The 16,450-nt window shown below is 32.3% G+C and overlaps 1 protein-coding gene across 5 annotated transcripts in view; it reads left to right on the forward strand.

The window, feature by feature from the left end:
- LOC139518715 (N-alpha-acetyltransferase 35, NatC auxiliary subunit-like) overlaps positions 1-16,450 on the forward strand; it is a 129,436-nt gene that overhangs the window by 69,552 nt on the left and 43,434 nt on the right. For all 5 annotated transcript variants that reach the window (XM_071310199.1, XM_071310195.1, XM_071310194.1 and 2 more), the window contains exons 6-11: positions 1,028-1,138; positions 4,910-5,044; positions 7,111-7,228; positions 8,566-8,744; positions 12,785-12,844; positions 14,606-14,712. In XM_071310199.1, the coding sequence (XP_071166300.1) occupies positions 1,028-1,138; positions 4,910-5,044; positions 7,111-7,228; positions 8,566-8,744; positions 12,785-12,844; positions 14,606-14,712 (710 nt within the window). The remainder of the gene's footprint in view (positions 1-1,027; positions 1,139-4,909; positions 5,045-7,110; positions 7,229-8,565; positions 8,745-12,784; positions 12,845-14,605; positions 14,713-16,450) is intronic.

A 16,450-nucleotide genomic window follows, 5' to 3' on the forward strand; every position in this document is an offset into this window, starting at 1 on the left:
CTCATGAACCATTCAACAAAAGCTTTTGAAATTTTAATATGTTGTTACTGATGACAAAATAGAGGTCAAGTACAATAATGATGATTTTGACATTTACCGTTCAGGAGTTATGGTTCTTGAAAGATCGTAAAATGGCGTTTCCATTCACGTTGTTGCATTTACTCATGAACCATTCAATCTAAGCTTTTCAAATTTTAATATGTTGATACTGATGACAAAATGGAGGTCAAATTCGATATTGATGATTTTCACTTACACCATTCATCAGTAATGGTTCTTGTGATATTGCCAGGACACAAATAAATGTTAATAAATCCGGTTTGCTGTCGTTGTGACAGCCTCTTGTTCAATTCTGATGGGTAAAATCTATGTATTTATGGGATGGGATATTTTTGAACTTAAAGTGAAATGATCTTTATCTATTGCTTTTTAGGATGGTAACTTGTTTGTCCAACTGATCTGACCATTGTCCTTGGAGTTATTAGTTTTTGACCACTTTTGATTTTTAACTTTCGTACAATAAAGACACCTTGTGAATGCAACTTCTCTAAGACCATTTGACACTTGGAAGGATGGTTTGCCACCATATTTTTATGATACTTTTCAATTTGATATGACTATTTTCATGGGAGTTATGGGAACTTTTAACTTTTTTGGGATACTCTACCAGCAAATTCCACGAGACGGTTCTATTGGTCTTCAACTCTGAATGTCTTAAGGACAATATGCAAAACTTAAATCTAGACTAGCTCAGTAACAGCTATGTCTTTAACCTTTTACTAAATCATTCTAACTCTTCTAGTTGATTTATAAATTTAAATTGTACATGTGCATAAAACAATCACAGATCAGTCTGCACCTTTGAAGAACAATTAAAACCCATAACATATACTGGTAGTAAGCTGTAAAAAGACAGAGGCATGAAAACATAAACAAAAATAACATGCATGATTAACTCATTCTTTATACAGGTTTCTGTTTCTTGGATATTTTTGTATAATTACTTCCCTTTGTAATAATTTTTAAGGAAGATTTTCAGACAATGACTTATGGGTTTAAAATGGCAGCTGATATAACTGATGTGAGAGCAACAGGAATGATGAAAGAAGTAGAAGATGATATCAATAGAATACTCAAGGTAAAAGTTTCTGGTTGTAATAAATGATTGAAACTCCTTCTAAAGGTGGTTCATAACACTACAGGGAGATAACTCAAAGGTGGTTCATAACACTACAGGGAGATAACTCTGTAAAACTCCCTCTAATAGGAAGTACACCACTAATTAATGGCCCCATTGCTTTCTATGTTAAATTCCTCAATTTCCTGTGGTCACAGCTCTTTTATCTTAAGTTCAAATAAAGTGACAATCATTGCATGTCAAAGCAACACCTTCTGGTATCCTGTACTGAAAAAATCAACATACCTTACATTGCATATAAGAAAGAACTGGTTCCCGGAACTTCGGATGTACCAAAACAGGTACTTCCGATCTGACAAAAAGGCAAAATCTACCCTCCTTTTTAAATTTCATGCCATTTTTTTATTATTCAAATTTATCAGTCAAAAATTGTTCTGCAATGATCACCAGTCATGCAGCTTTCATTTGATACCAAAATTAATAACATATTCTAAATATATTGAAAGTTATGTCCATGCGTAGGAACTATTTTGTGTTAAATATGTACTACTTTCTGGTATGTGCTTTCTGGCCGGGCCTGAATTAGTGGTGTTACACCTATAACAGAACCAAACTTGCTATATTGACTTGAGCATTACTTTATTTCATTCTATGATCTATTTCAAGCAATAAAAAACATATAAAACTTTAGTCCAAATACTATTTTATTAATTTTAAGCTCAAATTGGACTGGTAGTAACATATGGGTTATTCAAAGAAAACTGCATATGGATATTACCATTGGCCAATATACCTTTTTTATTCTAAATATTATTGTTTTATTAATTAATTTCTATTAGGAAAGCTATGTGCTTACTAATAGTCATATTTTTATCAGAGGTTCTTCATTAAATAAAAATATATCAGTTTAAACTTAAGACATAAATGAGAAATTATCCCCCCTTTTTTCTTGAAACTGGAAAAGGGCTTTTTTTTTGTATATACCATAATTCTGTGGTAAAACATAGATTAATAAGAGCAATTTATATATCCCTCAGCTAGATAACTTGCTAAACTGGTTCAAAATTGCATGTACAGTGAGATTTTAGAATTCTTATATGAGTATGTACCATTTGCCTAGATTGTAAAAGGCTACCATAAGAAAAACAAAAAAAACTTGAAAAATCATAAGATTATTTTGACCAAGAGCTATTTTGTTCCATATACAAGTCATAAAATACTTGTTTTATTGATTTCAATCAGAAAAAATGCAAAAATAAGAACTTGGAGTCAAGTCTTAACTGCATGCATGCTGTATGACCATAAAAGGCTAACATACTTGAGTATGCCAATTTAAGAGATTAAATTTCCCATAAGCAGGACGGTTGACCAAAAAAAGATGATTAAACATGATTACTAACATCAAATTGGACTTATTTTCATTGGAATAGGTACAACTTCTAAAAATTGGATTTCTGGTGATTCTCTGTAATAGGAAGTACACCACTAATTAATGGCCCCATTGCTTTCTATGTTAAATTCCTCAATTTCCTGTGGTCACAGCTCTTTTATCTTAAGTTCAAATAAAGTGACAATCATTGCATGTCAAAGCAACACCTTCTGGTATCCTGTACTGAAAAAATCAACATACCTTACATTGCATATAAGAAAGAACTGGTTCCCGGAACTTCGGATGTACCAAAACAGGTACTTCCGATCTGACAAAAAGGCAAAATCTACCCTCCTTTTTAAATTTCATGCCATTTTTTTATTATTCAAATTTATCAGTCAAAAATTGTTCTGCAATGATCACCAGTCATGCAGCTTTCATTTGATACCAAAATTAATAACATATTCTAAATATATTGAAAGTTATGTCCATGCGTAGGAACTATTTTGTGTTAAATATGTACTACTTTCTGGTATGTGCTTTCTGGCCGGGCCTGAATTAGTGGTGTTACACCTAAAGGTGCTTCATAACACTACAGGGAGATAACTCTGTAAAATTCCCTCTAAAGGTGCTTCATAACACTACAGGGAGATAACTCTGTAAAACTCCCTCTAAAGGTGCTTCATAACACTACAGGGAGATAACTCTGTAAAAATCAGCTGAATATTTTAAACACTTGTAATTGTTAAGGAAATATAAAGTTTACATTTGTGGCATATCCTTTTTATCAGTTTTTTCCCCCTTTTTTATTGCAGAAAAATCATTATAAAGTGTTTTTGTTATATGGCATTTTGTTACATGAACAAAAATATAAATTCGAATATGATGCGCTTTGTAAAAACTCTGTGATAAAATTCTAGATCTATCTATACTTAGCGCAGACTCAGAGGTATATATAAAAATGGATGTAAATCCACATGTATTGAAACCTATTTGTAAACTCTTTGTCAATTTTATTGTTTTAAAAATGCAATTAAAAAAAGACAAAAGAACTCTTATTCTTATTTAGATACATAACAAAAAGAATTAATGCACAAGAGCTCGGAGAAATCAACATATTTAAAATAAGATAAAATTCTGTGAAAAGTCTATTAATGCTTATGGCGCATTTAAGTCATTATAAAACATGACATAATACAAATGAAAACGCTAGAGTTGAAGGTTTTCATTACGTTAACCATTGAAATTCGTACAATATTTTATTAAAATGGATTTATGAGGTAGGTTTGGATTTATTTTGTATTCTATTGCATTATTTACATATTTATTGATTTCAGCAAGTCAACATGGCAGCTCCTTAGTTAGGAAATGTCAACTATGGATATGAAGTAGTGTACAAGAAACACATGTAAATTAAAAATGGCAAATGTTGGGTTTCAGAAATAAAAGATTTTTACAACAGTTATTCACGAAATAATCTATGCAAGCTACAGATTTATTAGAATTTCTAGCTTTATCTAACAGGTAGTAAAAAAGAACAGCCACACAAACAGCATTGAATTTCCCACCCTTGCTTCAGATTTTTAATGACCATATTTGTCCTATTAAAATCGAAATAATTCAAGGAAGCCATAGATTTGTTGTAAATTTACACATGGTCTGGGCTGTGATATTCATTAATTTTATCCCTTGCTAATGCTTAGGATAAAATTCGAATATCACGGCCCAGGCCATGTGTAAATTTCCAACAAAAATATGGCTTCCATGAATTATTTCTTAAATAGACATTTTAAAAATTCAACTTGAAATGTTAGGAAAAACCCATGAAACTCTCATTTATAACTCCAATCAAGTTAAAGGTATAAACTGTAACGAAAACCAAGTGACCTAAGTGTTAAACTATAATTGTGTAATCCTTAGTGCGTTGCTATATATATATATACGAATGTGTTTTGTAATAATGTATAAGTATATATTAGAAATAAAGTAGTGACCCTTCTTTGGTAGTGTGGTACTCTGGTTATGATTTCATTACAGACCAATCTGTATATGGATACATGTTATAAACTATTTATAATTTTTTTAAAAATCAATTAGGTTTCCTTTGAAATGCAGAAACAGTTTTAGCTTAGCTTTGATTTGATTTGATTATTGTAGTTAATTTAGCCAGCACCTGAAATTTTTCCAGGTAGCAGATACATATATATTTAAAAGTCCTTGAAGAACTTGATATTTTGTGTGCAAATGTATATGTTTCCATGTAGCTTAGTTTCTAAATCAAAAGAAGATTTCTCAATCCGACCTTTGATCTTTGCACATATTGATTTATTTTATTTACATTCCAGTAAGTGAAAGTATACAAAATAAATGATAACTTTAACAAGATAATTGTGTAATTACAGACAACCCGAAGTAAACCTGGTGAAGACAGACAGCCAGACATAGAACAAGAACATCAACTCAACATGGCCCTGTATGCCAGAATTAAATTCAGCAGATTGTTACTTACATTACTACTGTCCTTAAATAAAGAGAAGGTAAATGTTGTTAATCATAACTTAGTTCATATTAGACCCTAGGTCTGTCATGTCAGTGTTGTCATACATAACTTAGTTCCTTCAGTCATATTAGACCCTAGGTCTGTCATGTCAGTGTTGTCATTCATAACTTAGTTCCTTAAGTCATATTAGACCCTAGGTCTGTCATGTCAGTGTTGTCATTCATAACTTAGTTCCTTAAGTCATATTAGACCCTAGGTCTGTCATGTCAGTGTTGTCATTCATAACTTAGTTCCTTAAGTCATATTAGACCCTAGGTCTGTCATGTCAGTGTTGTCATTCATAACTTAGTTCCTTAAGTCATATTAGACCCTAGGTCTGTCATGTCAGTGTTCAATATCTTGTTACATGAGTTGCCTCTAATAATTTTTCATCACAACCAGATATTTAGGTATAGATCCACTAATTCAGGCCCAGTAGGAAAGAATATACGAGAAAGTAGTACATATATGCATACCTTTAAAAGAGGGGCAAAAGATATCAAAGACACATTTAAACTCATATCAAAGGCATCAACTAGTTGAAAACAAATTAGTCTAAATTGGAGGGGCACATTAAGAAAAAATAATACAGGATTGTTGGTATGACAATAGGAACATGTCCATTGTCATCTGTGAAACAGATATTCCATAACAGTCAACAAACTTGTGATGGTGTTTCGACTTTACCACTTGGGACTTTTGGTTTCAAAGCTTAACCATGTTATCAATCAAACTTGTCGAAAATGAAAATCTCCTAGTAATTTTCTTATCAAACATGTTAAATGAAAGTTGAAGGACTTAATCACTGTAGAAGCCCTGTTGAAAGATTCTTTTGAATGATAAGAAAATAAAAGAAATAAAATGGGAGGACATGTATACACAATTGCTCTGACCAGAACTACCTGCTTCTTTACTACAAAACTTCCTGGAACCAGTGCCATTTACTATGCACTTTATTTGGGTAAAGATTGCATGAAATGTAAACCCTTATGAAAGTAACTTGCTTTAGCTTCTAAGGTCAACTCCTTTGATACTGCAGTGTAGGTACTATATTATCCAAAGTCAGCCATATTATTGATGGTATGTTATTCTTGGATATTTAAACTACAAAATAATATGCATTAGAATAAACATTCTTGTCAAGTAAATGTTTTTAATACTTGGTGTATGAATTTGTAATAAAAACATGTTAAACTACAAATGAAAAATGATGAACAAAGAAAGATAACTCAAACTAAAATCTATTACTTGCCTAGCTAAATATTTTATATTCACAAAATTGCAAAACAAACATGACAAAAGCAATCTTTACCATCCAGTGCTCTCAAGCACTATAATTTAAACCTAAGTAAGAAAGCTGCTTTAAATTGCAGAACGTAGACATAGGAAGCAATGAAGTTATGTATTAGTACTTTTATTCCTTTGCAAATCAAATTGGATTTCAAACAGGATTTCCTCCAAAATTATTTCAAATTTTGACTTCTACGTATTAAATAAAAGAGAAAAAAAAACATTACCTTTCTAGATCATGTACCAATATAAAGAAATACCTTTCATAAATAAAATTGAGAATGGAAATGGGGAATGTGTCAAAGAGACACTATTTATCAAAGAAAAATATGAATGATTTTTTTTTGATAAATAAATAAAATTTTATGTGTTTTACAGAATTACTTTTTTTAAATACCAGCAGGTAAAGATTGATTTTGAAATTTTAATGGTTATTTGTTAGTTACAAATCTAAAAATACTTCAACATGAAATTGACCTGAATAACTGCAGCATATTCTGATTAGTCAATTCTCCATAAAAGTACACAAGTTTCTTAGTTAACTCTTATTGATAATGTACATGAATACACTGGATTACTGCTTTGATATAAGCTTGCATTGGGGATAAACATAGGGAATCAAAACACCAACAATCAATAGAAAGATACCTTTAATAATGATCATAAGACATCAGGTAAAGGGAGATAATACAATGTTCTGGCTTATAGTTAATCATTTTCATATTTTTAAAATGAAAAATAAAACACAAAATAAGAAATATTGATACGTTTCAGTGTGAAGGTGTTCCACATGTGAAGAAGTTGGTCACACAGATGGAAGAAGTCCTTCCTGTCATCAAAACAACATTGTCATGTGGAATACAACCTGAAACCAAAGAAGTCAGTAAAAATGGTAAGGACATATAATACTACCTAAAACCAAAGAATTCAGTAAACTGGTAAGGAAATATACACTGGGAATAGAAAGGAGGAACACATATTGAGGAATAAAATGTTATGAAGAAAGAAAAGAAATATTTGATATAACCATGATAACTGAAAACAACAATAGTCAGGCCAGTACATGATCATGTTATGTTACTTTGATTAAGTGAAGTTGTTTCTATGGACATGAAATTAACAGGAATTAAAAGGGAGGGACTTGAAAGTGGATTTTAATTCCAAACAGGAAATATTTATAGTTGAGTTGAGCCATAACATTCTGACTGAATTAATAATACTAAATGAGTGTTTTTAAGAGCACAACATTTTCCCAAAGCAGGTTGCATGATTGATACACCATTCATATTTGACAAAAATCCAACATATTGTTTTAGTAGATTTATTATTATTCATTGGATATCAATTTTTTGTGGATTTCATGGGCTCAGCATCTTCGCTAGCCAAGAATTATGATCCACTCCCCTTCTCTCCACCCTTGGCGGATTGAGAGAGAATTTCGCATCCACGAGGTAATGATTTTCATTGGTTGCAGTGGCAACTGGCTGCATCCATTAAAAAAGCAGCGATTACATGATCATATGTAAATTTAGAAAATGTAGGTTAACAATTGCCACATACTGACTGTGCAACAAGATTTTAACCCCCCCCACCCCCCACCCCAAAAAAAAACAACCAAACCCTAACATATGACTGTATTTAGGGACATTTTAAATGTTCTCAATTAACTAATAGAAGTTCCTGTGTATGTTTTTTGCACAAATGTTGGAATGTAAAAATGTATTTTCGTGCTTCACCAAGTTTATAGACTCTATCAGCTACGGTGTCTTCACCTCTAAACTAAAGAGAGTTCAAGTGCTACTATTGGTCAAGAATAAAGTATTTGGAATGGGCCTGACTTTAATCAACCGATAGATGGCCCAACATTGTTATCACAAATGTTGGCTTAATCTGCCAAGAACAGAGAGGAGGGGAATGGATTGTAACATTTGACTAGTGAAGATATGGGCACAGATGAACCACAGATTGAATGTTCAAAGAACGACAAATTTCATATATGCTGACTTCTGTGAAACCACGAAATTGAACATTCACAAACTTGTAAGTTTCCCTCAATATATGAAAATTTGTACCCATTAAAAATAAATGAATCAACAGTTATTCATTTTGGTAGTACAATAGGTCATTAAGAATATAATTATTTGTATTGCAGATTATTCTACCATCATGGAATTTGAACCATTAGTTAATCAGCGACTTTTACCTCCAATGTAATTATTTGTATTGTAGACTATCCAACCATCATGGGATTTGAACCATTAGTTAATCAGCGACTTTTACCTCCAACGTTCCCTCGTTACACAGTCATCAAGAGTAGGGAAGAGTGTGTCAGTTACATGGAAACATTGATGAATCAGTTACACATATTACCAGAGATTACACAAATGGTGTCACTACACACGATATTGGTTTGTACTGAACTTATATTTATATAAAAGGAAATTTTGAGATTTTTTGGTGGATACTTTCAGTGGTAGTCATACAACATCTTTTTGTTTCTAAATTGAACCCTGCGATTTATATCCCTGTAATAGCTCTAATCAGGTACACTTGTTCACATGGCTTAATATGATGAGTTAGAATAAATAACATAAACTTCTGGTGACATCAATAGGAAAGCTCATAATCTTTATTTTAGTAGCATCAATAGAACTGCACATATTATTCTTCTTTTTTTTTTGTGGCATCAATATGACAGTAGACAATCTTTATTTCTGATGGCATCAATAGGACAACACACAGTCTTATTTTCTGGTGGCATCAATGAGAAAATCAATTGAGTATTAGTTTGAATCTCTCTGAAATAGAACAAGGTTCCATACCAAAAAAGGAAGGTTTGGATATTGAGGAACTGTTTTGGAATGTGGACCAAAAAATACTTTTCTCCTACTTTGTATTAATTATTTATTTTTTGACCATTTTCAATGGTGTTTGGTCAAAGCTTTGAATATTTAAAAAAGTGTTCTTTAATATGCTGAATCTAATGGTGTATTTAGATTATTTTAGCCTAATTTTCAAATTGGTCCAATAGGTCCATAGTAAGGTAAAAAAAAGGTCAAAATCATACTTAGTTTGATTTTAATAAGAATGAATTTTTGGGTTTCACGGCTGGTAATCTACACACGCAGAACATATGGTTCTGCAATGAAAACCGTGAGAGGATTTTCCGGTTGTGCTTGAGGAGAGTAATTGTCACCGCTTCGAAAGGTATATACATTTCTAAATCGCAATTTTCTTATTCGTCTGATCAAAATATTGAAAATCGGAGAATGCTATGCTGTGGTGAATACTTGAACAAAAAGATACATGTATCATTTACTGTTGTACGTGGAGTTAAACTCCTACAAAATCAGTTGCCGCACGAGAATTTGCCTAAAAAAGTGACATTTAAATTTTAAAATGGTTCTAATTACAGACCCTCAAGTTTAAATTTACTTTTTATTCGGTCAATGGGTATGAATATCGTTTTGGGCGGCGTGTACGCTGTCCAGTGTTGATCGACATCTTAATAAATATGAAAACCTCATATTTTCATTATGACATGCGTGAGGGGATCGGTTCTGATTGAGGACATCGTGAATGCGTGAGGGGACGTGAAATCATAATATTATATCCAAACTATGAGTATTTGAAAGTTGCCTTAATGTGGTCAGATTGTTCATGAAAAAAACCACATTTGTGTGCATAAACAAAATTAATGAGATAGAATTTTGAAATACATTGTGGGAAGATAGGTTTTACGAACAATAAAAGGAAAAATTTTGTCAACGATTTGTTTCTAGCTACAAATAAAAGTGGAAACATTTCATATCAGCCCAGTATTGCGTATTTTAAAAAAAATGGATCGCGAAAACACAAATTTTGATATTTAGTTGAATATTTTGATTTATACAATACATCACAAAGTGTTTCTGTTTATGAATAAACAGTCCTACCAATAAATTGCAAATATGTCTCCAATAAAGGCAACAGTAGTAAACCATTGTCGAAATTCATAAGTTGATTGAGAAAAAACTAATTCGGACTACAAACTAAAACTGAGGGAAACACATCAAATATAAGAGGAAAACTACGACACAATGTCAGCAACACAAAATTAAACTTTAACACACACAGAAACGAATTACAATTTAACAATGACCATTTTCCGGACTTGGCACAGGACATTTTAAGAAAAAAATGGTAAGATGAACCCGGTTTTGTGGCATGCCAAACCTCCCGCTTCTACGGCAAGGTAAATATATCAGTCAAAGACAACATTACATGACAGGACAAATAAATGATAGAACATATAGGACAGAGAAACACTCCAATTATAGCTTACAAAAGGTACCAGGTTTAAAAACACTTATACGTCAGACGCGTCTTTCGTCAACACAAGGCTTACCAGTGACGCTCAGATGAAAAAACTTCGAAAGCCAAGACAAGTTCATTGAGGAGCAAAAGTTTCAAAAAGTTGTGTCTACTACGGTTAGGGTTTCTGCCTGGAATAAGAACATCCTTGTTATTTCGAATAATTTATAATTTTGTGATGTTTTATAAAATTACTATATAATAGATATACATGATAAAATCGAAGTGGTGACTAACTACACAATAAAAACGGATACATAAAATTACCTAAACCAGCACATAAAAATTCATAGCCGAGTTAGCAAAAACCATAAATGCACAAAGTGACGTAATATATGAATTTCTTAAAGGGGCACTAGCTACGATATATAAAAAAAAATAAAGTATGATTTTTTTTAGATCAATCATTAATCAAATTGGAATAATGAAATAATAATTTGCTTTTAGCAATCAATTTCCTTTAATTTTGTTGAAATAAGCGATTAAACATAATTTTTGACTGATTCACTTGCAAGTGAAAACGTCATCATCATTCTAACCGGTATTCATGTGAACTTCAAGTTAACCCCTAGCTAGAGATTGACAACGCATGCATTGTACGTGTACTGGTTATTTAAAGAAAAAGAATGTCAACAATGAAAGTGAAACTACGGTAAATCATTTGATTACTAATTCGATGCACATAAAATCATTCTTATATGGTTAAAAACAATGAGAAACATCTTTTTTTAATCTATAAAATAAAATCAAACAGACCTATAAAAATGCAATTGCACGTGTTGGTTTAATCTATTCGTATCTTTATTTTTGTTTACATCGCTTATATGGTCATCTGAGGTCAAATCGATAGTTAATTAGATGGCGTCTGGACTAAAATACACACGAAACGAACCTATATATTATCTACCCCATGCTCTGTAAACTGTTTATTTTAGACTTTTGATAGTTTGGATAAATGTTTTACATTGTTATAAACCAAATATGAGAATTTGAGTCAAATCGGTTACAATGAATTTGGCAGCTAGTGCCCCTTTAAACAATATCCCCAAAATAGGATAGACAGAATTCAGGATTAGATTTGCAATACTGATATAACATTTATCAATAACGATGAAAATTACAATATTTATTAATATCAAATTGTGGTAGTAAACTATACCGATTTTTTGCATAAATCCACGAATTTGGACACATATTTGAAATTAATTGGTTAGACTTTTTTTTCATTTAATTGATTAGACTTTTATTCATAAATAGAAAACATGGCCATTTATTGTTATTTCAAAATTCTATCTCATAATTTCTGTTTATGCACACAAATGGTTTTTTTTCATGAACAATCTGACCACATTAAGGCAACTTTCAAATACTCATAGTTTGGATATAATATTATGATTTCACGTCCCCTCACGCATTCATGATGTCCTCAATCAGAAGCGATCCCCTCACGCATGTCATAATGAAAATATGAGGTTTTCATATTTATTAAGATGTCGATCAACACTGGACAGCGTACACGCCGCCCAAAACGACATTCATACCCATTGACCGAATAAAAAGTAAATTTAAACTTGAGGGTCTGTAATTAGAACCATTTTAAAATTTAAATGTCACTTTTTTAGGCAAATTCTCTTGGGGCAACTGATTTTGTAGGAGTTTAACTCCACGTACAGCAGTAAATGATACATGTCTCTCTTCGTTAAAGTATTCACCACAGCATAGCATTCTCCGATTTTCAATATTTTGATCAGTCGAATAAGAAAATTGCAATTTAGAAATGTACATACCTTTTGAAGCGGTGACAATTACTCCACTCAAGCACAACCGGAAAATCCTCTCACGGTTTTCATTGCAGAACCAAATGTTCTGCGTGTGTAGATTTCCAGCCGTGGGTTTGTTTGATGATATGTTGAATCTAATTATGTATTTAGATTTTGAATATTGGGCTATTTTCCATAATAGGTAAATCTCCAATTACAATTTTTTCGAACTATTATTCCTTGCATTACTAGCTGCGAGCTGTACACCATTTTTTTTACATTTTAACTGTGATTCTAGTTTAAATATTTTATTCCAATCTTTTTATATTATACAGGATACGTTTAAAGAATTTAGTAAATCATCTCCCTGTGTGTTATCCAGGTCATTAATACAGGTTAGTAAACATGACATTGTTAATGGTATGTAGGTCATTAATACAGGTCAGTACATATGGCATTATTTATTAAATGTGTGTCATTAATACAGGTGAGTACAGATGACATTGAGTATTATATGTGAGTCATCTATGCAGGTGAGTACACAATGCATTTTGTATTATATGCAGGTCACTATTATTGCTGAGTACACACTGCATTGTGTATTATCCAGGTCATTAATACAGGTTCATACAAATGACATTGTGCATTGTATGTGAGCCAATGATACAGGTGATTACACATATCATTGAATATTATAAATAAGCCATCAATATATTTGAGTACACGTAGCATTGTGTATTATATGTGAGTCATCAATACAGGTGAGTACACATATCATTGAGTATTATATGTGAGTCATCAATACAGGTGAGTACACATATCATTGAGTATTAAATGTAAGTCATTAATACAGGTGAGTACACATATCATTGAGTATTAAATGTAAGTCATTAATACAGGTAGGTACACATATCATTGAGTATTAAATGTGAGTCATTAATACAGGTGAGTACACATATCATTGAGTATTAAATGTGAGTCATTAATACAGGTGAGTACACATATCATTGAGTATTAAATGGGAGTCATTTATACAGGTGAGTACACATGGCACTGTGTAATATAAGTAAGTCATCAATACAGGTGAGTATACACAGCATTGAGTATTATATGTGAGTCATTAATACAGGTGAGTACACATAGCATTGAGTATTAAATGTAAGTCATCAATATAGTTGAGTACACATATCATTGAGTATTATATATGAGTCATTAATACAGGTGAATATACAATGCATTGAGTATTAAATGTGAGTCATTAATACAGGTGAGTACACATGGCACTGTGTAATATAAGTAGGTCATCAACACAGGTGAGTATAAACAGCATTGAGCATTATTTAAGAGTCATCAATACAGGTGAGTACACATATGGCTGAATATCTTTAATTGTTTTTCCATAGGCGGTAATGGTAACGTTTTTTCCTGTAGCTCAGTCCATATCGTAAACTTGGATATGTATGATAGCTCGTTTCGAAGCTGTGACATTTTCACATATGTGGTTAAATTTTCGGGGTACGAAGTGAAATTATTTTTTCCGTAAATTAGCAAACCCAGAACATCCTTTTGTGATGCGGCTCCTTGTGGTAAAATATCCCCTTTTTAACACAATAAGTTCTTTGAAAATTTAATACTTTGAACACATACAATAGCTCCATAGTTTTTACACATTTATTCTATGTTCCTCTACTTTCCTAATCACCACAAATAATTAAGTTCAGTCATTTGTTAAAAATAGAAACATGTCCAATATCACTACACAGAGATTTTTTCTTTACACATGACTTTTGAGTTCCTCATTTCGAGGCGCATTAGGGATGTTGTCCCATATCATTGAGTATTATATAAGAGTCATCAATACAGGTGAGTACACATATGATTGAATATTATATATGAGTCATCAATACAGGTGAGTACACACAGTTTTGAGTATTATATATTAGTCTTCAATACAGGTGAGTACACACAGCTTTGAGTATTATATTGATTCATAAATACAGGTGAGTATATATACAAGGCTTTGTGTATTATACAGTTTTCTATTAATACGCGGCTCATATTATTATACAAACAATGTTTTAGCCTGTACAATATGTGATTATACCAGTGTTTTGAAGGCTATATGTGTTCTTATTCATTTTAAATTTTCTTTTCAGTTGACCTTCCTTCCAGTCAATAAACGAGTATTTGGAACAATACCCATGGTAGATTATCTAAAGGATACAATCAGGAACTTTATAGCACCTCCTTGTCTTAGTCAGAAGTAAGTTTATAGCACCTCCTTGTCTTAGTCAGAAGTAATTGTATAGCACCTCCTTGTCTTAGTCAGAAGTAAGTTTATAGCACCTACTTGTCTTAGTCAGAAGTAAGATTATTGCAACTCCTTGTCTTAGTCAGAAGTAAGTTTATAGCACCTCCTTGTTTTAGTCAGAAGTAAGTTTATAGCACCTCCTTGTCTTAGTCAGAAGTAAGTTTATAGCACCTTCTTGTCTTAGTCAGAAGTAAGTTTATAGCACCTCCTTGTCTTAGTCATGAGTAAGTTTATAGCACCTCCATGTCTTAGTCAGAAGTAAGTTTATAGCACCTCCTTGTATTAGTAAGAAGTAAGATTATTGCCCCTGCTTGTCTTAGTCAGAAGTAAGTTTATAGCACCTCTTTGTCTTAGTCAGAAGTAAGTTTATAGCACCTCCTTGTCTTAGTCATGAGTAAGTTTATAGCACCTCCATGTCTTAGTCAGAAGTAAGTTTATAGCACCTCCTTGTATTAGTAAGAAGTAAGATTATTGCCCCTGCTTGTCTTAGTCAGAAGTAAGTTTATAGCACCTCTTTGTCTTAGTCAGAAGTTAGTTTATAGCACCTCCTTGTCTTAGTCAGAAGTAAGTTTATAGCACCTCCATGTCTTAGTCAGAAGTTAGTTTATAGCACCTCCTTGTCTTAGTCAGAAGTAAGTTTATAGCACCTCCATGTCTTAGTCAGAAGTTAGTTTATAGCACCTCCTTGTCTTAGTCAGAAGTAAGTTTATAGCACCTTCTTGTATTAGTAAGAAGTAAGATTATTGCCCCTGCTTGTCTTAGTCAGAAGTAAGTTTATAGCACCTCTTTGTCTTAGTCAGAAGTTAGTTTATAGCACCTCCTTGTCTTAGTCAGAAGTTAGTTTATAGCAACTCCTTGTCTTAGTCAGAAGTAAGTTTATAGCACCTCCATGTCTTAGTCAGAAGTTAGTTTATAGCACCTCCTTGTCTTAGTCAGAAGTAAGTTTATAGCACCTCCATGTCTTAGTCAGAAGTTAGTTTATAGCACCTCCTTGTCTTAGTCAGAAGTAAGTTTATAGCACCTTCTTGTATTAGTAAGAAGTAAGATTATTGCCCCTGCTTGTCTTAGTCAGAAGTAAGTTTATAGCACCTCTTTGTCTTAGTCAGAAGTTAGTTTATAGCACCTCCTTGTCTTAGTCAGAAGTAAGTTTATAGCACCTCCATGTCTTAGTCAGAAGTTAGTTTATAGCACCTCCTTGTCTTAGTCAGAAGTAAGTTTATAGCACCTCCTTGTCTTAGTCAGAAGTAAGTTTATAGCACCTCCATGTCTTAGTCAGAAGTAAGTTTATAGCACCTCCTTGTTTTAGTCAGAAGTAAGTTTATAGCACCTCTTTGTCTTAGTCAGAAGTAAGTTTATAGCACCTCCTTGTCTTAGTCAGAAGTAAGTTTATAGCACCTCCTTGTTTTAGTCAGAAGTAAGTTTATAGCACCTCCATGTCTTAGTCAGAAGTAAGTTTATAGCACCTCCATGTCTTAGTCAGAAGTAAGTTTATAGCACCTCCTTGTTTTAGTCAGAAGTAAGTTTATAGCACCTCTTTGTCTTAGTCAGAAGTTAGTTTATAGCACCTCCATGTCTTAGTCAGAAGTAAGTTTATAGCACCTCCTTGTTTTAGTCAGAAGTAAGTTTATAGCACCTCTTTGTCTTAGTCAGAAGTTAGTTTATAGCACCTCCTTGTCTTAGTCAGAAGTAA

Source organism: Mytilus edulis, chromosome 4, assembly GCF_963676685.1.
Source record: "Mytilus edulis chromosome 4, xbMytEdul2.2, whole genome shotgun sequence".
NCBI classification, from domain to species: Eukaryota; Metazoa; Mollusca; class Bivalvia; order Mytilida; family Mytilidae; genus Mytilus; species Mytilus edulis.